The sequence below is a fragment of the Copadichromis virginalis genome, linkage group LG18, assembly GCF_057382275.1.
Source record: "Copadichromis virginalis isolate Kocher_CV1m ecotype Utaka linkage group LG18, C_Virginalis_male_GT1.1, whole genome shotgun sequence".
In the NCBI taxonomy this organism is placed as follows: Eukaryota; Metazoa; Chordata; class Actinopteri; order Cichliformes; family Cichlidae; genus Copadichromis; species Copadichromis virginalis.
The window spans coordinates 19,536,019-19,563,552 of NC_140635.1; the positions used below are offsets into that span (position 1 = coordinate 19,536,019).

General features: G+C 41.8%; 1 protein-coding gene across 5 annotated transcripts; it reads right to left on the minus strand.

Moving 5' to 3' along the window:
- Positions 1-2,285: 2,285 nt before the first annotated feature.
- Positions 2,286-27,488, minus strand: LOC146687686 (5'-AMP-activated protein kinase subunit gamma-1-like). 5 transcript variants are annotated; one of them, XM_085439419.1, is made up of 17 exons: positions 27,432-27,448; positions 27,233-27,340; positions 25,896-25,961; positions 24,000-24,255; positions 14,948-15,174; positions 12,653-12,704; positions 10,392-10,498; positions 8,700-8,781; positions 8,106-8,164; positions 7,977-8,022; positions 6,691-6,745; positions 6,457-6,583; positions 5,901-6,066; positions 5,760-5,797; positions 5,523-5,669; positions 5,340-5,433; positions 2,286-4,207 (listed from the first exon to the last, which is right to left on the minus strand). In XM_085439419.1, the coding sequence occupies exons 2-17, from the start codon at positions 27,314-27,316 to the stop codon at positions 4,176-4,178; spliced, it is 1,638 nt and encodes a 545-aa protein (XP_085295545.1). In that variant the 5' UTR covers positions 27,317-27,340; positions 27,432-27,448; the 3' UTR covers positions 2,286-4,175. The 5 variants fall into 5 exon arrangements, 4 of the variants coding, with proteins under 4 accessions (XP_085295545.1, XP_085295544.1, XP_085295546.1 ...); XR_014916437.1 differs by having other exon boundaries at positions 5,250-5,433; positions 27,233-27,488; XM_085439418.1 differs by having other exon boundaries at positions 27,233-27,488.
- Positions 27,489-27,534: the final 46 nt, after the last annotated feature.

The window sequence follows — 27,534 nt, forward strand, 5'->3', positions numbered from 1 at the left end:
ATGGTGGTGTGTACAGATATATCCCTGAGGAAAGCAACAGCGGAGGGAAGTTCATTTGGGTTGGATGCCCCCACCCGCCCCATCATCCCCCGAACCTCCCTCCTCACAAACCCCCACAATCCCTCCTCTCTCTTTCCCACTCGCCATGCATATAAAATGCATGACATGCTCTGAAGAGGAATTTTAAATCAAGTCCTAGACTTTCAAAAGAGAGTCCAGTGTGGGTGTGGATGGTGAATATGTGTGTGTGTGTGTGTGTGTGTGTGTGTGTGTGTGTGTGTGTAAAGAAGGGGAGAAAGATGGGCAGTGAGAAGAGGGGGAGGATGGTGAAGCCCTTGTGCCTCTTCTGCTTTAGGGCTACAAGGTGTAAAGGAGGCTTTCCCAGAGCTGGATATCACAGGGGAGATTGGGAGATCAAAGCAGATTGTCTGGATTAAGTCTGGTCCAGCTTTACCCTTCATTTGGAAGTCCATCAGATCCACACATGATACCTTTGCCTCATTTAGAGGCAACCATTAAAACTTCCTGCTGAAATCAAGCCACTTCCTCAAAAGAGGTAAAAAAATAAATAAAATAAATATATAAAAATAGACAGTGTGGAAATCATTAATCTGTTATTGGAATGTAAATATTGAATGAGGCAGAGGAGGTCCTGTTCATACCAGGATGGGATCAACTGTGGAAATACGGCGTGAAGCCTCGTGCTGCCAGAGATTTGTACTACAGTGTCACCTTGTGGCTGCAGCACATATGTTCAACTAGCTTCCAACACAGGCAACGGTGGGTTTGTGACATGTGTGTCTGCAGACAGTTTCTTCATCTACAACAAAAATGGCAGCTGATTTTACCAAGTGGGTCACATATACAGGGAGGACCACCACCTGCTGGGGTGTTAAAATTGTGTTTTAAAACGAGTCATCCTTTTCCGGCCACACTCTGGCACATATGGCTGCCTATCCCTGCTCTAAAATATCCTCAGGGCAGCGTGCCACAAAGAGAAAAGGCCCCAGTGCTGGAACCTCAACAGCTTCCAGCACTGGGGAAGTTCAGCTGTTTGTGGTCAGTGAAACATTTGCTGAAGAAGAGTAAAAATAATCTGAGACAGGAATCTAAATCTCATTTAAGGAGGAAACAAAACACTGATATTATTAACTACTTATTTCTTTAAAGTGTACAAGTAAGTAAACGCTACACACAGTAGAGTACCTCAATGCATTTATTCATGTAGATGTGATCAAAAAGCCCTGCTGAAGTTCAAACCGAGCATCAGAATGAGGAAGAAAGATGATTTCAGCGACTTTGAGCTTGGCATCTTTGTTGGGAGCCAGTTGGGCTGCTTTCAGAAACTGCTGATCTTCTAGGATTTTCCCCAACACAATCATCTTTAGGTTTCACGGAGAATGCAGTCATAATATCAGTACTGACCAAAGTCTCACAGGAATGTTTTTCAGCACTGTGTCGAATCTGTGCCATATAAAGGCAAAAAAGGGGGTCCAAGCAATCCAAGGTGGCCGGCGAGTGCATCGTCCTCATGTGTAGCACACCAACTTTGAATGCTGCACTTCAGGGTTTAGGTTCACTGGAGGGGTGTGGGTGTTAAAATTGGGACACTATTGCAACAGTGTTTTTGAGAGCTAACATCGGTCTATTGTGAAATGTGTGAGAGGTCAGGTGATCATGTGTTTGCATAGTGCCAAAGGCCTGTGTCCAAATCGGAGCGCACACATTTTCTCAGGGGCAAGTTTTACTGCTAATCTAAATATATTTAAATACACACCTAATTAAAATCTTTTTCTTTTTTAAAATCAGAATGCAAGGACTCAAACTATTTAATGAAAAGCATTTTTACACCATTTTATTACTTTTGTCCAACTTATTTTTCACACTGAACTGTATTTCTTCAGTTCCTGTAATTACATTCAAAGCCTACTAAATACATTTTTTAAAATCCGGTTTTATTGGTGCATTTTTAACATTTTACCATTTTTTGGTGCTGAAAGTTTGTATTTATTTACTTACCGCTGTCTCATTTTGATGTTAGCATTTTTAAGCTTACATTTTTTGCATTATTAAATTTTCTAGAGGAAGCACTAGAAATGTGCGCATGAAAAATGCTATAAAAATACAGCTGAGTTGAGCTTCAATATCGACCGCTCCAGGATCAATACGTCTTGTGAGAGTTCACGTCGTGGAGCATCTAGCCTAGTAAGTTTGATCTTACTTTTTACCCCTAACATGCATGAAAACCCCCACCCCCCTCAAAAAAAGAAAAACATGGCTTACAGTACATTCAGTGTCTCTTTATTTTTCTGCAGCCAGAAAAATAGAAAAAGTAAAAGAAAACAAAAGAAAAAAAAAAACAACATTCATACTGCTGAAGTGTAGTTTCTCATGCTTGCACATTTACAGTACATGTTGATCCGTTACAAAGTTTCTCTGACCTACACATATTGCCACAATGTATTTACAAAAATAACATGAAACCTGCAGTCTCTCTTCAAACACGTCAGTGTTCATAAAAATAAAGCTTTCTGTGACACATTTCCCCAAAACGATCCTATTTACACTCGAAGATGGAGATGAGTCCTGTCGAGCTACAGCTGAGATAACCAGACTGATTTGAAGATTCAAAACTACTGAAAATAAATGGGAAGGAGGGGAGAAAAAGGGCCTTTTCAAATATTTAAAAAAGGCTTTTTCCCGAACCAGGTGTTACCATTATAAAAACCCATACTTAACTCTTATTGATCACTCGTGACTTAAAGCACTCCTGGCTGACAGAAGCGTGCATCCTCCCTCTGAGCACTGCGTAACAGCGCCAGCATGATTTAGGATTTTCTTTCAAGAATAAGATTTAACAGAACTTCTTGACGCTTCTGGCACAGTTTTAAATTTATGCCGCCCCCAAACCAACCAAGTTAATGCACACCTTTGAAGAAGCAGGTACAATTTGCACTCTGCTTCGATATTACACATTCATACTCATCATTGCACCCATTTTACAACATACATTTCTGTGGAGAGAAGAAAATAAAGGCACAAATAAATATTGGGCATTGAGTAGGTCTGTATTGGCACTGGCAATTAATGGCGTCAAGTGGCCACATTGCAGATGACGTGTGGTTTTGCTACCAGTTAACGCTCGCCTTCCTACATGACTTAAACTTGTGATGACAGCAGCATGATTGTAACTACACAACCCGAAACGCTGAATCCCAAACCCACCAGAACCCGTGTTGACGTTTCCAAACTTTCCCCAGAAAGAGACCGTAATGGAGTTTATCTGTGTTAACAAGAATCAGCCACAACATAAGAACCACCGTCCCAATACTGTTGGCAGGTCTCCGTCACACCACCAAACCTGCTGTAGTGTATTGAGAATGGAGACAGGACCCTTGGGTGTCCTGTTCTATCTGGTATCATACAATGAGGGCAAACCCCTGGTGGATCAGGTCATACCTGTGCTCCCCAGGGATGACTGATTAGATTGGGATCTGGGAAGTTTGGAAGCAGTTTACTGAAGTGTTCCTGAGAATTTTTGCCTTGGGTGTCAGAGATGGGCTGGTTCAGGTGGTTGGTGGATGGCTATAGTCCCTTTCCACTAATCTGAGGCATCTGTACACAACTCATGAGCATCTTTGGCACTTTTTTTCCCCCCGAGTTTTCTGCAATAACATGCAGAAAACTCAGATTTTTAAAAACGTTCAAACACTTTTTCTATGACCTATTCTCGTTTCTTCTAATTTAGAGTCTAATCAGTCTTGTTTTAGCAGAATCATCAAGCAAGGAATGTTATGTACCTCATAAATGTCAGAACCCAAAACACAATTAGAACACACTGGACTCAATATTTACTCCGCCCATCAGTGGTTCTAATGTTGCAGCTGATCAGTGTCTACACCCTTAACATATGCATATCTGATCAGTGTTAAAAAACAAAACAAAACAAACAAAGAAGAAATTCAGGAGAGAAAGAAAAGAAAATCCAATCTTCAGTGCAGAAGTCCACTTCACTCAGCAGTCTAGCTCTTTGGGTTCCAAGCCTTTATTAGTGCATTGGTTTCAGGGGTATCTGGGACCTTCAGCCTGGCTCCACTCAGCCTTACACTCCCTACCTTAATGTTTCAATTTAATTACTCCCACCACATCTCCACTTAAGCTGATACATCCACATCTTATTCAGTCGCGTTCTCCTCCTTACAGGTATCTGGGGAGCAGAAGAAAGAAGGGGGAGAAAGGGGGGGGGGGGGGGGGGGGGAGCACAAGTTATGAATTAACAGGGAAAGTAAATATAAATATTGCAGTAGAGACAGGAGCAGAGTTTAAACTTTAATTTGATCCTTATATTCTTTTTGATTTTTGGAATTAGGCTCGACACCAATGACTGGAATTTTAACAACCATTTCTGTGTAACTGCAGTTACACACCAAGGTCAATAAAAGCAGGTGTGTGAGCACAAGTCTGCCTGCTGTTACAACATCCCGCCAACTGAACTTCCTGTTTTATCAAAACAACATTTTTTTATTCTCCTTAAAACTCTCCACAACTGCCCCGCTAGACTTTGTTTAGACTCAGGAAGAACCCGAAACGGCTTGAGAGACGTCAATAAGAGCTGGGTTAAAAAACAGAATTCATGAGGTGACAAAGGCCTGTGTGCTGCGTTTTCTTTCAAGTACTTTGCACCATCTCTTATCTGATGGGGTTATAATCTGAACAAACCACACACAAAAAATTAAATAATAACTGTGCAAGCATGTTAGTTTCTTTCAAGCACATCAATACTAAATGTAGAGCTTGCTGCAGGCCAAACAAGCCAAACATCAGCAAAGCAGAGCATACATAGTTCATTAAAGTGTCTGGAGGGAGCAAACATTTGGACCGCAGTGGAAAGCCCTTTGCAAAACTGAAGTACCGCACGTGTACAATGAATTCCAGTGCGATACTAACGTGGACTCATCCTTGTTAACAGAGGTTCCCTTTATCCTACTTACACATTATTCCTTGTTTCTAAACAAAAGCCACTGTATACTGAAAACCACCAAACTCTCATTTACTTTTAATTTTACTCAAGAACCGGCTGCAAGTTTTTTCATCTATGCATTCTGTCCAAACACAAAAATCCACACAACACTGCTGCACAATGCTGCAGCCAGCAGGACAAACAGGACACCGGACAAATGGCCACCATGCCTCTTCATAGCCAGCTACAGGTGATAGTCAGCTGCAAGCCAAACAGGCATGTTTCCTACCTCTGGCAGGGTTAGAGGGCAGGTGGGGAGAGAGAGCTCAAGGTCCAGGGCAGAGGGGGAGTTGACGCTAGCAATGCTGAGCATCTATACCTGCAGGACTGAGCACCAGCGCCTGAAGGATGTCTGACAGGGAAACGATGCCCTCGATACTGGAGCGCTCATCCACCACCACCAACCGATGCACCTGGAGCAATAACGCACAGTTACAGGTGAGCTGGAAATCAGCAGTGGGGCTACGCCTGAGGAACTGAATCCAGCGTCTCTGTGTCTTACTTCAGCTTTGACTATTCTGTCCACAATGGTCTCCATCGTTTCCATTTTATGGCACTTCATAACTCCTTCGAAGTACTGAGAGCGATGTTTCAGAGCCTGGGTCACTGAAATGTCCAGATTGTTGTACGTCTTCTCAGCAGCCAAGTTCTACACACAACAACACAATCAACAAACAACCAAACAACAGTATTCCCCAAGTATTTGATAAAGCAAAAAATGCGGTATGTTTAAACTTACAATCACATCAAACTTGGAGTAAATATCCACAACTTTGCCTGTAAGAAAAGGAACAAAAAAAAAAATCTAATCAGTATAAAGTTGATTAGGTTGCGTTGATAAAAAGGTACACGATGCCAGTATTGAAGTTTGTGGTCTCACCGGAGTCATCCACCACAGGCAAAGCAGACACTCGCCGCTCCACAAAGATGTTGAGTGCTTTGATGATGGGTGTGTCTGGGTGGATGAAAGCAATGTCGTGGTATGTTCCGATGCCCAGCTCGCCAAGAGTCTGTTTCATAAAAGCTGGCTTTGGCATCTCACACATCTGAGGCACACAAACACTCGTAGTGAAGAGGCAGGAAGACGTCAAAACAATTCATCCAATTTCTTCCTTTTAAAAAGTTGACCACTAGGGGGAGCCAATTAAGTGAAAGTGAGAGAAGACTAGAGAAAGCACCTTGAAGGTCTCCAGCCTGCATAATCTTAATCAGTTTGTGCCCTGTATTGCTCTATATGTTGTTCTGATTTTTTCATGCTTAAAACAAATTTAAAAAAAGAAAAAAAAAAAAGGTTTGTTTCTTATTGAATCATGTATGTAGTTTAAAAGCCCATCTAAAGTTCATAATACACATTTGTACCTATATAAATTTAAAAAAAAATCAATAAACCACGTTGATCTTATGCATGCTAATGCAAGCTGATGGGTTGGACTCACAAAGAGCTGGAGGAACTTGAGGATCCTCTTGTGTGTGAGAATATAAAGTGCATTCCCTGTAACGGGGTCGATGACAGGCAGCCGGTGAATTTTGTTTTTGATGAGAGTGTAGACGGCGTCAAATAGGCTGCAAGCACAGCAGACGTTAGTTGCAAAAAAATAAAAAATAAAAAATCCTCTCACTCACAAATACGTAATGAGACATTACACATTTTATTCCTTCTGAAAACATACCTTGCATCTGGTGATATGTTCACCAGAGGTTTGAATGTTGCTTGAAGGTAAACCTCTGCAAGGCAGGAAACAAAACAATGGTGGCTTACAATCACTTCTACACAGACAATATATGCATCCATATATTTAAAAGAAAAAACAAACAAGAATTTAATTATTTGCTCAGTGTTTTTCATACAGTCAAATGAAAAAACACCTTTCACAGGATTTTATGCAATACACCCCATAATTCACCAGCTTGTGGAACCGCCTTTAGCCTTAACAACTTGAAGTAATTATTTTCTCTATGGCTTTATCAGTCTCTCACATTGTTGGGGAGGAATTTTGGAGCACTTTCTTTTTATAACGTCGGTTTGAGTTAATTGACGTTTGTGGGTACTCGTAGCTCTTTTAACTGCCACAGCACTTCAATAAGGATGAGGGCTGGACTTTGAATCATTGCAACACCTTTATTCTTGCACTTTTTCAGACATTCTGTTGCAGATTTGCGGCTGTGTTTGGGAACACTTCCTGTTGCATGACCCAGCTTTAGCTGTTGGACCGCTGGCCTTCATGCGTGACTTCTGGCAACCCTTCCAAACAAGTAATAAGTGTTCAGTCATTTTCTAATTGTACCGTGATGAACTTTAACATGCTACTCGAGGCTCGCAGAGTTCTCAAAAACCCGAGTCTGAGTGCCTGGTTTTTGGCAGTTTCTCTGAGCACTGTGCAGTCTGACCTTGGGGACATTTTGCCAATGGGCCAATGTAGCACTGTTTTAACACACACCTGAATGCTCCAGACCAGTAAAAGCAAATCTGCTTTTACAGAGGTGATCAAAATTACTGATCATCAATTAATAAAGAGCATTTCATTATCAGCACCCAGCTGCTACTCTTAATTCCTGTGTACACAGTAAGGGTGTACTTAGTTTTTCCACATGACTGCACAGAGTCCTGTGAAAACCTTTGCATTCACATGACTGTATGTTATTCTTTCTAGTGGAAAGTTTGACATCATTTGTCTTATCCATTAAGGAATCATTTGGTCTAATGGGGTTTCATTTTTATTATCAGCGTGTCATTGGATACAAACAAGTACAAATAGTTTTGGGTCAGGTGGAATTTTCTCGTGTATCACACTGACTTTTCTTTTTTAATCCTTTCCACACTCCCAAACAGACAAACAGCATTCCTTCAGCCTCAGTCCAACTCAGGTATTTATTCATTTTCACACTTTTCTTTTTTTTGGTAAAAATGAAAGAAACCCTTACAATATCCATGCACCACAGGAGAACAAGCACTTACCTCTCCACGTCTCAAGCTTATGTTCCTCTAGTTCATAAATTTGCACCTGAAAGAGAACCAAAAGAAAACTGTACGTCTTGGTGGAACGAGGGGTAAATCTCACACGCCTTAGCTGTGACCTGCACCTACCATCGGTGACTTATAGTATCTGTGTAGTATGATGATGAAATCTGTGATTGTCAGCATTCCTGCAATGAAAACAGGCATTAAAAAAAAAATCACATTGAAATAATGAATAACAACACAGAGCCAAGCCTGCGTGCAGCTGGGTAGAGACAGCGCTTATAAGGGCGTGGTCTAAACAGCACACCACAGCTTTATTCTCACACTGACTCTGCATTCATTATTCATCACAAGTCGTTTCAGTAAAGCACAGCAAATCCAATTCACCTCTGCTCTGCCTTTTGACACCACTGTAGTGACAGAAGTTTACAGAGATGTTTTTCTCATTTTCTTTTTCTCATCTAAATTCTTAATACAGGATTTCTTCTGCATTTTATAGCTTATTATACAACTCTATTACAAGAACTTAAACTCTTGAACTTATACTCACACGGTAAAATGTGTAAAAGTCGAATACAGACCACAATTGACTGCATCTTTGATGGGGAAGCTTTTTAAATGTCCAAAAAAAAAAAAACCCAAATAAAAATAGCAGGTCCTTCAATAAACTGTATTTTATTTAGTGAACAATAAGAAAGGGGTATTTGTCAAGTTTCTTACCCACAAAGCTTTGCTTCTCTGTGTCCCATAGTGGAGCAGCCCGCACACCGTTGGCTACCAGGGCAAAAAAGGCTTTCTTAACCTGCCAAAGAAACGTTGAATTGATTGCAGGTGGTGACTGTTCTGTTTATTATTCTGTGAACTCTTAGGAGTTAACGCCTATCATAAACCGATACACCTTTACCGGCTATTTTATTAGTTACACCTTCATAGTACTGGGTTGGATCTGCTGGAAACATTGCCCAGTAATTTTGTCAGCTGCACATCTACGATGTAAATCTCCTGTTCCACCACATCTCAAAGGTGCTCGGCTTGACTGAAATATGGTGACTGTAGAGGCTACTTGAATGCAGTGAACGCGTTTCTTGAACAATCAAGTTCAAGATACAAGTTTTGAGATAATTTGAGTTTTGTGACATGATGCTGGAAGCAGGTAATAGAAGATGGTACACTGTGGTCATAAAGATGACCATAAAGATGGACATGGTCAGCAATAATAATCAGGTACTCTGTGTTGTTTAAGCACTCAATTGTTACTGAGGGGCTTAAAGTGTGCCAAGAAAATGTCTCCAGACCATTACACCACAGCAGCCTGAACTTCATCTTGTTTACGCCACACTTTGATACTAGAATTGTAATTTTGCAGCAGAAAATAAGGCTCATCAGACCAGACAACATTTTTCCCATCTACTGTCCAGTTTTGGTGATCCCACACACATTTTAGCCTCTGTTCTTATCCAACAGGCACCTGGTGTGGCATTCTGCTTCAAGGTTCAACCCGTGGTGCTCAGAGATGCTTTTCTTACATTTTACGTAGCGAGTGGTTATTTTTGTTACCTTCTCTATCAGCTTAAAGCAGTCTGCCCATTTTCCTCTGACCTGACATGAATAAGCCATTTTGACCCAGAGAACTGCTTCTCATTGGATATTTTATTTTTTTCCAGACCAGTCTCTCTAAACTCTAGAGACGGTTGTGTGGGAAAATTCCAGGAGATCAGCTTCTGAAATACTCAGACCAGTTCATCTGTCACCAACCACCATGTCACCTTCAGAGTCATTAAAGTCATCCGTCTTCCCCTTTCTGATGCATAACTTCAACAGGTCACCTTGATCATGTCTATATACCTAAACGCACTGAGATGCTGGCATATGATTGAGTGATTAGATATTTGCATTAATCGTTGAACAGGTGTACCTAATGAAGTGTATAGGTTTTCTTTTAGGTCTTGTAGTGTTTTTTGTCAAAACCACAACATTTTAATATGACATGAAGAGCTATCCAAGTATTTCACAGACTAGATTAGATACATGAAAATTAATCCTGAATTGCAGTCTTATTGTCATGTTAAGTAGAACAGTACTCAAAATCTCTTGTGTAGTGTACCTCTCAATGACATTAGTTTTCCTTGGTTTTAGATAAGGATTATTAACCCATTGCCTTAGTGCATTTAGTAGTTAAAGATCTACGCATCAAAGACTTTCGAGGATTAGTGTTTAACAGCTTTATGACAGTTTGATCAGCCACTTCACAGAAACTGCTGAGAGGTAAAATACTTCAGCTTAGTTTATTGAACATTAACTTAGCCTGAGTGCCTGCTTCGGTTTTTAAACCAAACAACAACAACAACAACAACAAAAAGTCATAACAGCTTTGTCTGCAGTCAAAAGGACAGAGCATATTATTGTGCTTACTTGGAGTGCTGTGTCAAACACAACCAACTTGGAGCTTGTGGGGACGATGTCATAGCACTTGTGGGATTTCATAAAGCGCATGTAAATATCACTCTCGGGTTCAGCAGCTGCGAAACAAAACAAAAAATAAATAAAACCAGTGTGAAAACACTTCCAGACCAGTGTCATTCTATCAAAAAAGCAAAGCAAGCTGTGCTCGTTTAGTAAAATCTAAAAATTGGCATCATTTAAAACATAGTAAAGTGAAAGCAATCTCTCCTTTCATATCAATACAACATTCTGTCATAAAGCTGCTCACGTGCCAGTTTACATCCATCCTTTACATTAGCGCCATCTTGTGGCCACAATTGTCTCTGGAAACAGGCGCAACTCCGCTTACATCTGGTTTCACTGAAAACTGTTGCGTCTAGATTTCATAGTTATTTCGTGTCCTGTTAAAAATGGACTGAGCTTGTCAAGCTCGGAGACCAACAGCTGCTTCTAGTTGTCTGCACTTGCACATTGTGGATAAATCTCAGGCAAGCTGGCTCTGCATAGGGTGCTGTATTTTGTGTAGAAACAGAGCTAGCAACCCCAAGTAAACGGTTTCTCTGATTCATCAGCGTAATACAAGTTTTCTCTTACTAACCAACAGGGTCAACATGTGTAATCTAGAGGAGGTCAAAGTGTTATGTAAAATAGTCTTTAATAACTCATTTAGCACCTTATTAAAGAAAGTCCTGATAATGGAGACCAAACGTCAGCTCTTACAATGTCTGGTGGTGCAGATACCACCACCACCTTCAGTATAATATCAGTTGGGGGGGGACCAAATAAAGTTTAACCAGATATTTAGCTAAGACATCACCTTCATTTTTAAAAATATATATATTTAATGTACTCTGCAACAGACTGCTGACCTGTTCAGAGTGCATCCTTTATTTTGTCCTACGTCACTTGGGAGAGTCTTCAGACTCTGAACTCAATACCAGGAGGCATGTCTGTGTTTCTGAACCAGTTATTTCAAGATTTGTGGTCCTACAGTACAGCTACATTACAAACATGTGATTCTACAGACTATAAGTTACTTTGTGTTCAAATTAATCTACAGTATTTAAAATATCCATATAACACTTACGGGGAACTTTTTCTGCAGAACAATTTTTTTTTAAATTTTTAATCACAATTTGCCAGTGATATGATTTTATTTGTAATGAGGTGCTTTCATTGGGTTTTAGAGCTAACGGTTTTAAAACCTCCTCCAGCACTGTCAGCTAATAGTAAATATTTAGAAGATAACTACAGAAGTAATATTTTAATTTCCGTACAGAGGAAGGGGGAAATCTCACAGGGAGTATAAAACGAGAGCTTGGAAACAACACCACACACACTAACCATTACGGGACTGAACCACTTACAGCCACTTTAGTGCTCCATCTTAGAGATAATTACGCTTTAAACATAGAAGTACACAAACAGTGGGAAAACATGGACAGGAAAGTACTGCAGGAGATAACATCCTTGCAACATGTTGCCGTGACAGAAAATTCACAGATAGGTTCAAGTAAAAGCTCATAAGTGATTTAATGCATCGTGTAAAATCGTGGAAATTATTTCAGTTGCTTAAGGTCAATTTAAATGTCTTTATTTTATTTTAAGTTGGTTTAGGAGCTTTCATTAACATTTCGATAAATATTCGTTTTATATTTCAAGGAGATGACATAGTTAGCACACCAATTAAAACCCTCCCCTACATGCTGTGAAGAGTGTGTGTGTGTGTCTCCTTTGATTACCCCAATACATTGGCACCCAGCAGTCTGTATTGGTTATAATATGGTCTCTTGGGCAAATGTATGCGCATTGATTCGTCAACCCTGCCGCAACACTCAGCATTTAAAACAGTGACGACAAGGAGACGGGAGGCAAATAACACACACACGCGCGTTTTGAGAGCACACCGGTAGAAAGCAGTCTGTGGGGGCAATCAGCAGGGTGGTACTGACACAATTCGGATGAATAGCTGGCCCTCTGTGAACAGGTCTACACAAGCGCCGCACACAGCGCACTGCGAACGGGGGGGGGGGGGGCAGTTTTTTTTATTTATTTTTTTATTTTTTAAACGTGGTACATTCACCTGAATCTGGCAACACGTCTTGATCATCTTCACCCTCATTATACCGAGCCAGGACTGATTGAGGTGAAGATAGCACGCGCACGCGCACAAACACACACACAGGAAAAGGTGAGCACTAGATCAGCAAATATTGCAATTGGTAACTTACCATCATCGTCTAGATCAAGTTTCTCCAGCATGCCTTCGAATAAACTGTAGACCTAGGAGAGAGCAAAGGCACAAGTTCGCCGTGAAGAGCGCAGCAAGTCCCCACAGCACACACACAAAAACTTTGCTGTAAATTGTGAGAGCGCAGCAGCGACGCCGACTTTTTCCCCAGCGGCCCCAGGAGACTGTGATCGCACCGAACGCGGTGCGCAAAACAACCAAAACTACTAAACCGCAACGTGCGATCCTGTCGCTGTACCGATTACGTAAACCTACAACAGGTCCGCTAAATATACGCAGGTAACGCGATAAGAACCCTCGCGCAGAGGAGGTACAACTTTAGCGGCACAATATTAGACTTCTCACACACGCACACACCCCCTTAAAAACTCGCAGTGGAACAGTCCTGATCCATTTGCTGCAGCGGAGGAAACCAACGCTGCTCATACAGCCACTGCACAGACGCGTGAGCAGTAATCCAGCTGCAACGAATCGGCTCAATTCATTGTTAAAGCCTCAATCTGCTAAACTCACCACAATAACAGTCGCTGGCACGAAGAGTGTGGGGGGGAGTCGGCGGGGGTACAGATAGAAAGCAGGAAGCACCGTGCGCTCAGGACACACCCCTCCGTGCAGCGCAACCTGGGTGCTTCGCCATATAAGGAAATCCCTTGTGTTGCTTAGCAGCAAGAAGCTGGGGATTCCTTTGTCACATCCACAGAGATAATTTCTTCAGACATAACGAGACACATGGCTGAACTAAAGCAACTCTTTGGGGTCCTTGTAGTAGGAGCCCGAGAATATGGCATGCAGATTGTGCTGACTCCCTCTCCCTGACAGCACAGTGCAGTAGCCAGCCGAAAATATGCTGTGTCATGCTGAGATATTTGCATACTCAAAGTGCGCTTGTTGATACCCGATTTCCCCTGGCTCCTAATTTGCAAGCACATATTCACAAGAAGCCACTGCAGCACAACGGGAGAGCATCCGCATGCCTACTCGTGGATGTTCAACAGCCCCCACCCCCTTCCCCCCTGGTGTTGCCCTGCAACGGTGACACAGCGCTTCTCTTGTCCAAAAAAAAAAAAAAAAAGAACTACCCCTGCACTTTCATAAATCTCTGGTTGCGGCATCGCAGTAGGCACCGCTTTTGGGATAAAGGAGAACTACGGAGAAGCAGACAAGCGCGGATCTATGAATTTAATCACTTCTGGCCAAAATGTAAACTGCAACAACTTATTTTCCAAGTCTCCCTTAAGGTATGACAGAGGAAGTGCAGAGGAGCTGACCCACACCGGCTCATCGCCCTCCAACCACAATCGTGTGTCCCTGGGTGTTAATACCAACCGTATACAACACTGGTGATGAAATATTGATTTACCATCGTTCCACAGAATCCACAATCACTCAAAGTAGACGGGTCTTCGGATAATTATTCATTAAAGCAGCACAGTGAGCGATGGAGTAATTCCTCTCTAGCTCAAAGAAATCTGGTATAAAATCCAGACACAGGCTGTCAGAATCCAAATAAACCTTCAGTGAAAAGTCTTGTGACAAAGACTGAACTTGTTCTCAGCTGTTTTTCCGGTTACAGTCAATTATGCAGCGGCTTAGCTGACACTGAAAGCTGTTTGAGTTATGTCAAGACAATGTTTACACCCTCTCCTCTGCAGCTAGAGCAGCTCAGAGCTTATGGTACAAACAAAGTCCTGCTGACGCAAGAGCAAGGCTTGAGGAAAAGCGAACCTGAATTAAAAGGATTTGCATCTCTGCCTTCTGTACACCACTTTGCAGATAAACTCATGAGCACATGACTCATAGATGGGAGACATGCAAGCCACTGTTATTCAGGCACAAAGGGAAAAAAATAGTTATCAGCTTCCCATGGAGTCTTTTTTTGTTGCCAACACTGAACCGGTGCAAAAATTAGTTTACCTGCAAGGAAGGAGGATATGGCTCAGTAGCCTTGTTGTTGACCTAAACACACATATTTCATGCAGTTAATTCCTGATCCCTGAGACAGTTCAGTCAATGCCTGTGAACTTGTAGCGCTCTCTCCAAAAACTTCCACCTTGCATAGTTATAGCATCATTGATCTGTATCTGGAGTTTTGAGATGCTGTACATGAAGTCTGGCTTATGTTTTGTTTATTTTGGTGCAGGAATGTGCAGCAAACCATCTGAAAGACTCACTCTAACTTCCACTCTTTTAAGAGTTAAAGCTCACAGGCATTGGCTGAATTGCCCTGGGTCAAAGATAAATTCTTAAAATAGATTTTTTATCTTTTTTGACTCACTTGTTGTGAGGTAGAATAAGGTGGCACGGGGCTCGATGAAGGGATTGGGGGTTTAGCAGAAGGGAGGCTGAGGCGCTGTCCTGTGTCCGGAGGTGTGGAAAGGGAACGAGAGCGAGAGCTTTGCTCCGGGCGTTCAGGGCTGGGGCCGCTCTGCTGGGCCTCCTGGGTGAACACTGGTTGGCTGGATGCCTGGGTTGGGGTGTGGGGTGGTGTAGAGAGTCCAGAGGCTGAAGAGAGATACAGAGTCCAAAATAGATATCTCAGCTTATCTCTTGTTTCTCTGGATGTCAATCCATACCGCACTTTCAGCAACACCGAGACGCAGCGCTGATTGACGTCTATGATAAGCATTGCTACTGGAGAAGGAGGTGCTACAGTGGTGGCTGCTGCAGATGCCGTCAACGCTGTCATAGGCAATAAACGGAGGAGCAAAAGCGATCTGAACTAGGAGATTTCCATGAGCTGAGAAATAACACAGATACTGAGATAAAGCTTTAGTGGCCCTGTTTTTTTTACACAGGGATACACAGCACTAGAAAATCAACATTTCAAAGACAGCTGTAAAATCGACTTCAGTCATGAAATTAGCAACATATTCAAGCTTTAATAGACAAGTGGGAGCATGTTGAAGATTAAAGAAAAATATGACACTGATTCAACTGCAAATCTTCAAGTTTATGCCTGAAAAGCAGCAATGACATCAAATAAAGAGTAACTGAACTAGAAAAGCTTAAAAGAGTTTCTGCACCCGCTGGGTGGCATGGTGGAGCAGTAGTCTCCATGTTCTCCCTGTGCATACACGTCCTCCAAATAATCAAGCTTCTTCCCACAGGCCAAAGACTCTATATAGGCCATGGATGCGAGGAAGCTGAAGCGCTGAAAGTATGAATATATGGTTTAATATGACTGGTAGCCTAAAGCACTTTGAGTGGTCACTAAGACTAGAAAAGCACAATTTAAATACCAGTTGATCTAATGTGGGTCACAGTGGGGGAAAAAAAGAGAACACTATTCATCATTGTAAATATTATAACCATAAAACATTTAAATTGTATGGTTAGCACTGTTGCCTCATAATAGGAAGGTCCTGGGTTCAAATCCATCATCTGTGTGGAGTTTGTACATTCTTTGTCTTCACCCACAGTCCAAAGATATGCACTTAGTGGGGTTTGTCCGTGTGTGTACAACCTGTCCAGGGTGTACCCCACCTCTGATTGCTGAGATAGGCTGCAGATCCCATCCCAAGTCCCTGAATTAGAAGAAAATGGATGGTACTAAGATAGAAATGCCTGAATTATCCATTTACAAATAAACAAAAGACCACATTGGTGTTTGTGGGTTTCACTTCTTCCGTCGTGTTAGACGTCCTCTCGGGACTGTGTGGGATGTAATTACAGTCTAGCTGAAGTCTAATTAGCAAGAAGTGGAAACACCTGTGCGGGTGCATAAAGTCTTTTGTTTTTGTTAGTCCATCTGAAACTCAGCCTGGTTAGTGTCTTGGTATTTGGTGTTAACATTTCCCCGTCCTCACTTTAAGTCAGACACACTCCAGGTCTGCTGTGCTGAGAGGGAATCAGGCTTGAATCCTGAGTCCAAAAGCTGAGCTCCTGTTACTCATCTTTGGATTGGAAACTCATTAACGCTGAATTTGATGCATGTCGTTATAATTAAATGTGAATGTCTGAAACTAATTAGATTAAAACACAAGCAGAAGTAGAATAAAAATGGATTTGAAAGCTATTTAATGCTATTTTAATACGATTTTTGTTCACGTACACTGAAAATGTAATTTTCTTTACTCCTATGTTTACGCCACACTTTAAATATAAATGATACTGACTCATAAATCATAGACTTTCATGAGGTATATTCAAGTTCATTAATTAAGTGGCTGTGTCTCTATAACCACCGAATCTAAACTGTAATTAAACCTGTGACATGTTCTTCAACATGACTGCAGAGACCTGACAGCTGCTGACTGCTGAAAACAGCAGGTCTATGGTCATCCCTTTACAGCTATAGTGTACCCATCTTCTGAAGACTGCTTCTATCAGGATAACGCACCATGTCACGAAGCTCAGATCATCTTAAACTGTTTTCTTGAACATGACAATGAGTTCACTGTACTCAAACGGCCTCCACGGTCACCAGATCTCAATCTGATGAAGCACCTTCGGGATGCGGTGGAATGACAGGACCAACTCGGTGGCGCTATCATGTTAATATGAACCAAAATATTTTCTTGGATTAGTTTTGAAGACAAAAAAAAAAAAAAGAGGGCCAGCTTAGTATTTGCGTGATGTACCTAATAAAGTGTCAGGAGTGTAACTGGAGAAAAGAAGGTCTTTCTTTTGTTCTTTGTGTCCCTCGAGCATAACCACGCCGATTACAACATAAGCAGCCACATTAAACATAACTCCACTGTGAGAGTCAGCTGTCCGTGACGCAGCTCCTCCCGGTGAAGTGTCAGATTGTAGGTGTGTGTCACATGACAGACACCATACACGCTTTTCACATCAGGCGCCCACGATCTTACGCAGGGTGACATGCGACACTCACGCTGCACTGGCCTCATCCCAGTGACATATTTCTGAGGCCAGACAATGAGTGACATGCATGATGTGGAGCAAACGGTTCAGATTACAAGGCCTACAGCACGGGACATCCAGAACGGTTATTACTGACAGTCGGTCTCAAGCAAGCATCAGCATTAGTCAGTATTTATATTTAAATATTCCTAGGAAATAAAGCATGACCACTGTAAACTTAGTAAGCTGTATTTCCAAATGAGTCAGCTTTAAAGTCTGTGTATTGGCGTCGGTGTGGATTTGTTACTTTACCTGTTAAAAAAACAAAACAAAAAAAACAGTAATTACATGCCTCATAATCAAAAACTAATACTGGTAATGATTAACTCAAGTTATAAGATATCTTTTCTTAAAGGAGGCTCAGTGTTTCAAGCAAACATTTTTGCTCGGCCTGTCCAAGCGCACTCCACACTATCTCTTGACATTTAGTTGGCGTGGCCTCTCTGATGTGCCCTGCTTCCGCTGTGTAGCCTTCTTATTTTAGCCACGCTGTTGTGGCACATTCCACAGGAGCAGATAACAGCGGGGTTGGGAGCCTTCTCTTTAGCCCAGTTAATAAGGGGCAGCTAGCCCAAACCCAGGAAACAGGAAATGGATGCCTTGCTGCAAGCAGTCCATCTAACAGGTTTTTTGTTTTATTATTACATCTAAAAGTGAAAATCTATGTGTGCAGGGAGATAAAAGCAGCAGTAATTTATCATCTCTCTTTAACCTGATAATGAAAGTGCCAATTCCTTATCACAGTAACACCCTAATTTGTTGATTAGTGTATTTTCAAGCACAAATACCAAACAGGATTTCGTTCCAGCATCTGAATTATGCGAATATGCTCTTTGTTTGTTTTATATCATAATAAATTTAACAGTTTTGGGTTTGCAAGTCAGACGAAAAAGAGAAATGCAAAGCCATATTCTTGTGATTTATAAAATCCCGATGACATTTTTCACTATTTTCTGATTTTTAACCTCTTGTCAGCCTGTCAACTCAGTTATCAGACTAACTGATAGAGAGTTCAGTTCTTGAAGAACAGTTTTATTCCAAAAAACAACATGGCTCTGCAGCCTTTAGACAAGTAAAAGTATAAGGTGTAGCTTGTAGAGATGGTAGGGATTTGCAGTCATGACACCAATCACCCATGAGGGTTTAAATAATTTTCTAGGAACAAGAAGAATTTGACAATTGGGGTCTTCGATAGGTTAGCAAAATCTCAAGTGTACTACTGACAGTAGAAACTCATGTACACAGCATTACCGAGTAGCAAACTGGTATCTAATTGGCTCTGACAAGAATTTTTACACGCAGGTGTCTACCTCCTTAAGGGTGCGGTGACTAATATAAGCGACATGGTTTACGCAGTGTAGATGCTCGGCGTCAAAGGACCTATGGGTCAGGCTGAGGCCCACAGTGCCCACAGTGAACTTCATACAGCCACATATGGACATGAGTCATTACGACAGAGGACTCTGCTCCTCTCGTCTACTCAGCCGAGGTCAGACTGGCTCTAAATCAGGAGCTGTGAAGTTTGCGATAAAGCGCCACTTGAACACCACAAAAATGACCCTCAGTGCTTTACTAACACGAACTAAACACATCACAAAAACTGCATTACATCTCCAATGGTGATCTGGTATTTTCGTTTGGCATCTCTATTACTTCTCGTTTTCCACGGCTTGCGTTCAATCGTGAAAACCTGAATGATGTACATAAATGTAAATGATTCACCCACATGTAAGGAGATGTGTTAAACGATTCAGCTCGGTGTGTTCTGATTATCTCTGCTTAAGCTTTAAGCTGAAATACTTCCTGACTATTTTAATGAAACACTCCAAATGGAGCAGCTACTCTGAACTCCCTTTGGAAATGGGACAGAAATAAGGACAATGAAGCGATGCTACATCAGGCTGAGTGCCTATAAATTGCTTCGTTATGACATAATGACAGGATCACAATAAAATAAATACATATAACTTTTGCATTTTCATCTTAAAGCAGACTTCCTTATTATTTAAAGTTTTTTCTCCTCTTTAATCTGTACACAGATTTTGGCAGTGAGCACAAAAGACCCACCGACCTGCTGATGTAATCTTCTGTTTTGCAGTGTAGCCAATGAGAACCAAGCTGGTTTAAAGGGAAGATGAACATAGGTAGTGAATGAAACCGAGAGACTTCACATTGCTAGCTAAAGGGAAATAAGACACGTTTTAAACACTACGTTTTGCAGACATACTTTAGTAGAGTTCATGGAACTGGACATGAGTATAATGGGTCTCCTTTAAGACATGAAACAACTAAAACACACACCTTAATCGCTAAATTAGCAAAGACAGACAGTGTGAATCAAGTACAATGCAGTACGTGCATGTATATGAATTTAGCCAAGCGATCACTAAGTGCTGACTCCACGTCAGACCCTCCTGCATAACTTTAGCACCACTGACCTGTGTCCAGTTATTTAGCACGAATGCATGGTATGCTTTTGTGAAACCAGCCACTAAAAGAAGCTCTAATGGCCACATGAAATTACACTTAATAACCACACATACATATATAGACTAAGAAAAAAAGAAAGCTGCTCTTATTTAATATAATTTGCTATGACGAGAATAACCTGAACGGTCAATGTTAAGTATATTTATTGAGACATTTATTCATGCATTTAAAGTTGTAAGTTGATAGCATGGACAAAATCCATGAAAAAGGAATTTATACAACATTTTAGGGCAAAGCTACCCAGGAGCCAATATTCTGAGGTAATGAGCACAGCTCTGTTTGTCCAGCACTGATTTACCATTTTAGCCTGACAATGAGGTTAAACTACTACTTTCATATCACATCACCCTGCTGATAGCCATATTTATACACAGGAGCGCTCTTTACTGCAGTATCTCATTTATGAGGTTATGGGTTTGGGTTTTGGGCTGTTGGCCAGCAAAAATCCTAATGGTTCTTTTTCACTATTTTCTGACTTTAAATTACTAAATAATAAGCAAATTAAATGTTAGAGGAAATTGTTTTGAATGTCTTTCTACACATTACCAGACAGGTAGGACGCCTCGGACTGATGCCTCCCGCCTAGCCCATCTTGCTCCTTCCGTTTCTTGCTTCTCCTCAAGCTGCCAAACCTCTTCATGGAACACAGTGGGTGGTGGGCTCTAAGCTAAATTTGACCATGACCATCCGCATCACAAAAAGAGCCCCATAAACTGCCCCAGGTAAGAGTCACTCCATTTGCTAGATAAACAAAATCGTAAAGGTTAAAAAAAAAAAAAAAAAAAAAATCCAGCCGCCTGTGTTTGAAGGTGTCTTTTAGGGAGGAGTTGGTCCTCTGGAAGCTGGATGCCTTCAGTGAGAGGGTAAAAAATATAACTATGCGAGAAAAACAAACCTCAGCTGTTCTGTCAAGTTCCACATTGCATTTGTTTTTTTGGAGGTACCTCTCTAGTTCTGAACAGAAACAGACAATCACAGCGGGTGCTGAGTACAAGCTACTCTACAAACCACAGAGCCAGCAGCAAGCAGGTCTAACACTCGATAGAAGAGAGTAGAAAAGCTGTGAATTCCACCGAGCCTCAGCAAAGAAATGTTCCCATTTGCGAGTGATGCAAATTGCAAGTGTGGCCAGACTTCAGCGCATTTCCCCCTGCTCTCAGGAGTGTCAGTGCTGTGACTTGTCAGGTGCAGCTGTGGGTGATGTTACTTTAATATAGCACTGGTGTCAGCAGCCTGTAAAAGGAGGCCAGTCTGGAAAGGAAACCCCACCGATTGGCTCAAGCTGCACATCTCCCCGCCTCCCGTCTGCCACTGCCCTCCCTCTGCTCGCAGAGTAAATTCAGCACAGGAACATCTGTTTCACTCCGTCTTAACACAATGTAACAGAGAGTGGGGATAACGCAACCTCAAGGTTCCCTTGCATAAACGTCTCCTTCATTTAAAATTCTTCTAAATCTGCAGTTCGACATCACCAAAGAGCTGGAGGATACGCACCACTGGCATTTGTGGAGGCAGTTGTAATTTTCGGGTGCCTGACATTTAAGATTGCTGAGGCCTGCCCCCATCAGATGACAGCAGGGGGACATCCCATCTTCTGTCAGCTGATCAGAAAGCTTCCATTCAATACCCTTTCCTACCCTTAACAGATGGCCGCCTCTTTGCTGCCCACATTAGCTGAAGCATGCCCAGCACAGATCTCAATTAACATGTTATGCAAGTGTTCCAATCTGCTCAGTGGGTCAATGGCTGATATGAATTTCAGATATCAGTGATTATCACCTAACAGTCACTGAATAAAGCCACTAAAGCTGTCATTCCACTGAGAAACCGAGAGAAAATCACTCATTTCAAGCCAGTTTGAAGCTAGTTAAGTGTGAAAGCCATAAAGCACTTAAAGTCCTTTGATCTCATCTGTGACTTTATAAAGTCATTGTGCCCTTGTAAGGCCTGCATTTTATGAATTTAGAAACTCCCTACTTCCTTTATTTACCGACAACAAGCAGCCCACAGTAGCAACAGAGAGAGTGAGAGGGGTGGAAAAAAAAAACCTCTGCATGGCTGTGTGAGGAGCTCCTGAGAGTCTGGTCACTTCCAGATAAGGCTATGAAAGCGCTACACTTGCCTTGAGCAGCGAGAGACTGACAATGTCCAGGCGACGTGAAAACACATATTTAGACCAGCGGGGAAAGAGGAAGCATTCTAGTCATATTTGCAGCAAGTGCACCTAAACATGAAAACCTGCATCCTGATGAATGATACATGTAAATGATCGAGACCACACAAACGTCTGCAAAAATACTCGTTTCCTTGCAAATATGTTAATAAAAGAGGTGACTACAAAGGTTCATTAGAACTAGTTTGAAAGTCAAATCAAGACAAACTAGGCCTTCAGTGCACCCTTGTGGCAAAACTGGGGTTACTACAAAAACATCTGACTCCAAAAAAAAAGTGAACAGATCAAGTGCCCACTCAGTGACTTTATATTTAGTTATAAATACTCTGTCGCTATTAGTCACCAATAATCTAAAGCCACATCATTAGTGAGCAGGAAGCGTGTTTTGCCTCAGACCACATCTTACACTACTAATCACCAGCAACTGGGATGGGAGGGATGGAGCAGTTGGGGTGTGTTTTGGTCCCCGTTACTATCCATAACAATCTCCAGAGGAAACTGAGCACACTGGCTTTTACAGTCTGGGCTCTAACAGAGCTATTCCAGCAGCTCTGCCAAACTGACCCTTTGCGAGGAAACAGAGAAGAATGGGTACTTGCACAAGCCAAAAAATCAATGACTCATCCTTTTAGCTGTTTGATGCTTGCTTCCAACAGGGCTGTTTCCATGTAGGCAGGGTGGGTTTTTTTGTTTTTTTTTTTAATTTATGTAATGACCAACTACCAAAAAAAATGGAGACACAAGAGCTAAAGACGTACCAGTTAAATCTGGTCTTCATAAAATGAGACCTTGTTCTGCCCAGTCTCATTTCTACTAATTTGTGCATACCAGTATTACCATTATGCAGCTCGTGAGTTTTTTAATGCACGTACTGTGGCTGGACTCAAAACTCCAAGGATGCCGAGCTTGAAACCTAATAACAAACTGCCTGCACGGCTTAATGCTGGTGGGGGGGGGCGAGAGATGATAACTTAATTCTGATAATAAACAAAGCCAACCATTTCCTTTTCCTAGAGAAAGTTGTTAACATCTGAGAGGAGATTATGAAGAATGTCTGTCTGCACTCAAGCGACGGCCATCTGTCTGACAAGACTCGTGACCTTGTTGGCTGCAGAGCGGCACAAAACAAAGAAGTTACTTTTTCTCTTTCTACTCAGAGAAAACCAAAAACTCCACTTCCTTATTGCTACAAAATATGGAAGCTGATAAAAGGAGATACAGGGAGGGGTAGTGGGAGTGGTTCGGTGAATGAGTGTCTAATTTATACAGGTGTTTTTCTTTTTAAATTTCTTGTTATTTTGGTTTATTTCTTATTTATCTATAGGAGAGAGACTAGATCTGCAATTGTGAGAATTAAAGGTTCTCTGAAACCAGTCGGGTATCAAAAGGAGCGCACCGTTTTGTGTGCCGTTCTCTGGTATGACAAAATAAATATTGTTCCCGGTACCTCACCTGATTGAACTTTGTCCTGAGGTGAACCGACATTGTCAGATATCTGATATCTGAACTGATGAACTGAAAATGCAGACGCCTTGGTTCCTGTGTGGGGGTTTTTACCTCATGTACGTACAGCAGGAAAACCAAATAATCTTTGAAATGACAGTTTCATCTATTGTGTCTTACTTCCTTTACAAGCGTCTTCCTCTTAGAACTCTGCTTTAAAAGAGGACTTCAAATATTTGCACAAGTTTCTTCCATGCATTCTTAAAACTATTAAAACAAAGATTCCAACAATGGATTCATGAACACTGCAGTGCAACAAGCAGGTTGCAGGCAGTGCAGTGTTTGCATTTCTACTTACCTCTCCTGGTTCTGGAAAAGAGTTTGATGCTCGAAGAGGGAGAACCGGACGACCGGAAGATACCGCTGAAGCTCAGTCGACGAGGGGACTTAGGGGAGTTCTGATGGGAGGGATAAGGGAAGATACTTTTGGGAGAACTTGAATTTGGCTTTGATTGAACTGGAGCAGACTGGGGACACGGAGGCAGTGTGGTGACGTCCGGGCTCTTGGCAGAACCTCCTTTGATGGGGCTGGCTGAACGAATGAGTCGCTCTCCCTGAGAGATAATAAGAAAGCAGATTTATTTATTTATGCACATTTGCAATTGCATGGTTTACGTTTAAGCGTGTAGCCACTGTTATGAGAGACAGCAAGTGCAGTGCAAAGCAAGGGGCTGTACTGAAAAAAGCAAAAGTAGTGAAGAGATTTATTGTGAAATGACAGCTGCTGATTGCACTTCTTTGGTCACTTCTCCTTTTTAAAAAACAAAACAAAACAAGTTTTGTATAGTTGGTCGCTTTGTGACAGTTAATGGTGTCTCCTAAAGAGCAGTATGAGAAGTTTCATATGCAAGCTGCAATAAGGCACATGTGCAATCACACTACAGTTGTGGTAAAAGACACTATAAAGACTAAAAATACTGATCAGTACACATTCTAACAACCAGGGAAAAAAAACAAGTGATGCATGAGCGCAAAGATATTTGTTTTTCTACAAAGAACTGTGCCTTATCGTGCAAAACCTGTCTTTCTGTTATGTTGCCATGGTATGCAGTTCGGAGGAGCGCCACGTGATATGACAAATCAGTAAGGACACCATAACATCCACTATCAGACGATCAGCACTCCTCTTACTTAAAACTGCAGTAACAATATTTTTCAGTTGGGCCTTCTGTGTTTATGAGTGTGCCTTTGCAAGGTCGATATCGTGTAAACAGATGGAGAAATCCTTCTCTCTTTGCTGTGCCCATACCAAAACAAAACACGAGAGATGGCAGCCAATCTAGCTGGAGACAGAGAGGGCCTCCTCCCACCGCTGACGGCTGCCTGCTCTGGATGTGCCAACAACAAATCTTTTAACCGTTTGTGGGCTCGCCATACAGTGAAGCTTTTGATTATGCAGGGATCTCCGGCTCAGGGGCTGTTATTACTGAAAACAGTTAAATGCAACAGGGGTGTTGCAGTAACAGTCTGTGGAGAATAATTACTCCCACCGAAACAGATAAACTGCATGTTGTGGAGAGAAAAAGAAAATAAACACTGGGGTCTAATGGGACATAAAAAAGATGTCTGATATTAATACTAGAACTCAAAAAGAAGAAGAAATCAAGAAGAAGCTCCGTTTTGCCGTACGCTAAGGGCTGGTCCTGCTCCACAAACACATTTTTATTCAAACCAATCCCCTAACTATCGGAGAGCACACACCCATCTTTGTTGTTTGCCAACAAATTTCACCCTTTCATTGTGCAAGAGCCTGTTAAGGCAAGTGAACCAGCTATCAGGGTTTAGCGTGGATACAGATCTGCTCCTACAAAACACAAGGCGATGCAGGTTTTTACCTGCACCACGCAAATATTACTGAGATAATATGCATCTTGGCTGATATGAGGTAACAGTGGATGGTTAGTTGGTTCCTATTCAAATCAACTGGAGGAGACAGTAGGAAGAGACTGCTTTCTTTTAGAAAAATCAATTTCCTGTATGTGCTGGTGCTATGCCTGGACACTGTGGGAGTAATGTTACTGTAAGCCAGTGCGGGTTGGCAGAATTGGAGAGGATGACCTTGTCTAATATTTTGCTCTTGCAAATTCACATTTAATGAGCAGATAGATGCGTGGCAAGAAAAGCAAGCTCAGGAAAACAAAAAGAACAGTTGGCAGGTGAATGAATCATTTCACAAAAATCTTTCAAAATGTACCGTGTGGGCTCCGCTTTTGGTTGAGCCACTCGTCTCCACTTGAGGGGCATTAAACGCCCCGAAATCCTGCACATGAAGAGAGATCTGAGCATCAGGGATAAAGCAAACTTCACCCGGAAACACAACAGAAACATAAAACTGACACTTTATGTCCTTTTGTCCGCTTTTACGTGAAAATAGGTTAACCCCACCTGCTTTTGACTCTTAGCCTGACATTCAAAAAGAAGGTAAACATGTGTTGCCACTGCGGAAACTTCTGCAGGACAATGAAAGGCAAAACTCTTCTTCCCCATACTGTGGGCTGGTTTTGACATTACACTTCAGGCCGATGATGCCATGCATGTTGCTGCAGAAAGGCAGTTTTAACTGCACAGACGTAACTAGGCGAGTTTGCAGAGCTGTACTGTTATTTTATTTTTTATGCAGCTGTAATAGACTTTCCACCATGATTTTTTTTAGAATGGGGAAGTTCACATAGCGATGGAAAGCTCCAACATCTAACACTTGAGCATTAACCACAGAAACAGAGCTGCATTCATAAGGTTTACGCCACACTGGGAAGGTTTTTCCAGCCTATAAAGCTGAAATTTTGCACTTGTCCATTTGTTATTCTCGAGCAAATTATGCAGCACACTGGATCTGATAGTGGATCCATGCAAAAACAAATGCTACCAGGAGAGAAGCAGTTGTCAGGACAGAGTGACCAAATTGTTTTTGAAACATGAGGTACAATAAAGCTATAAAGCCTCCCGCAATAACAACTAGGCTTTGTGGAGCTTGTGCAGAAAATGATTACACAATTGCAAATAGTTATTACCCAGTTTAATAAACAGAGAAAACTGTAAATCAGGGCCGTATTAGATCAGCAGTGTCATCGCCTGTTTTTGTGCCAGAGTAGACCGAATAATGTTGGGTTTGCATTAGAAAAACAGGATCTCACCAGGGACTCTGTGTTGGGATTTTTCTTTCCCCACAATTATTATTGGCATAATAACAAATTTTTGTAAACATGATATGTAAACAATAGTTGCAGCCCTAACATGGGAGGTGGCTACAATCACAATAAAGGTAGAACTGCTGCACATGCTCAATGCAAAGAGGCAAAACACGTTTTTGAGTGTTTATAGGGAGCGTTTACATGCCATTAGGACAGATTAACCAAGTCCTGACTCAGAGACAACTGTCAGTCACGCACGCTCTTATGCGTCGCGTGCGCTCGCAGACTGCGATGCACCGAAATCGGCTAAAGCCCACTCAAAGTTACAGCCTTTTACCCCACCCACCCCACCATAGAGTCTCAGTAAGAAGCCAAATTATTTGATACTTCACCGACTTACTGGCATGTTAATCCGCAGACTTCTCCTCTTCTTTGGTATTTTCTTTGAGCTCCCCTTGCTGGACTCCATCACCGTGCTTCCCATGTTTTGTTTTGGGGGTTTTTTTTCCTGCAAACGCGCAACACCTTAAAAAATAAAAATACAAAATACTACTAATAAAGTGTACTGGGATAAAAACTGCTGTATCGCTTCTGCACACCGTCTACAGCCGCCTCCACCTTCCCTTTAGCCTCGACAACACTGAGGAGCTGCCTCATCCACCAGGAAGTAGGTTTGGCCGTAAAAAAAAAAAAAAGAGAGAG

Excerpts from the sequence above, each read along its gene's own strand:
- LOC146687686 (XM_085439418.1), bottom strand. The coding sequence starts at position 27,316 with ATGGGAAGCACGGTGATGGAGTCCAGCAAGGGGAGCTCAAAGAAAATA. Across the intron at positions 25,962-27,232 it reads GTCTGCGGATTAACATGCCA|GATTTCGGGGCGTTTAATGC; the intron begins GTAAGTCGGTGA and ends CTTCATGTGCAG. Across the intron at positions 4,208-5,339 it reads GCTGGTGCTCAGTCCTGCAG|ATACCTGTAAGGAGGAGAAC; the intron begins GTATAGATGCTC and ends TCTGCTCCCCAG.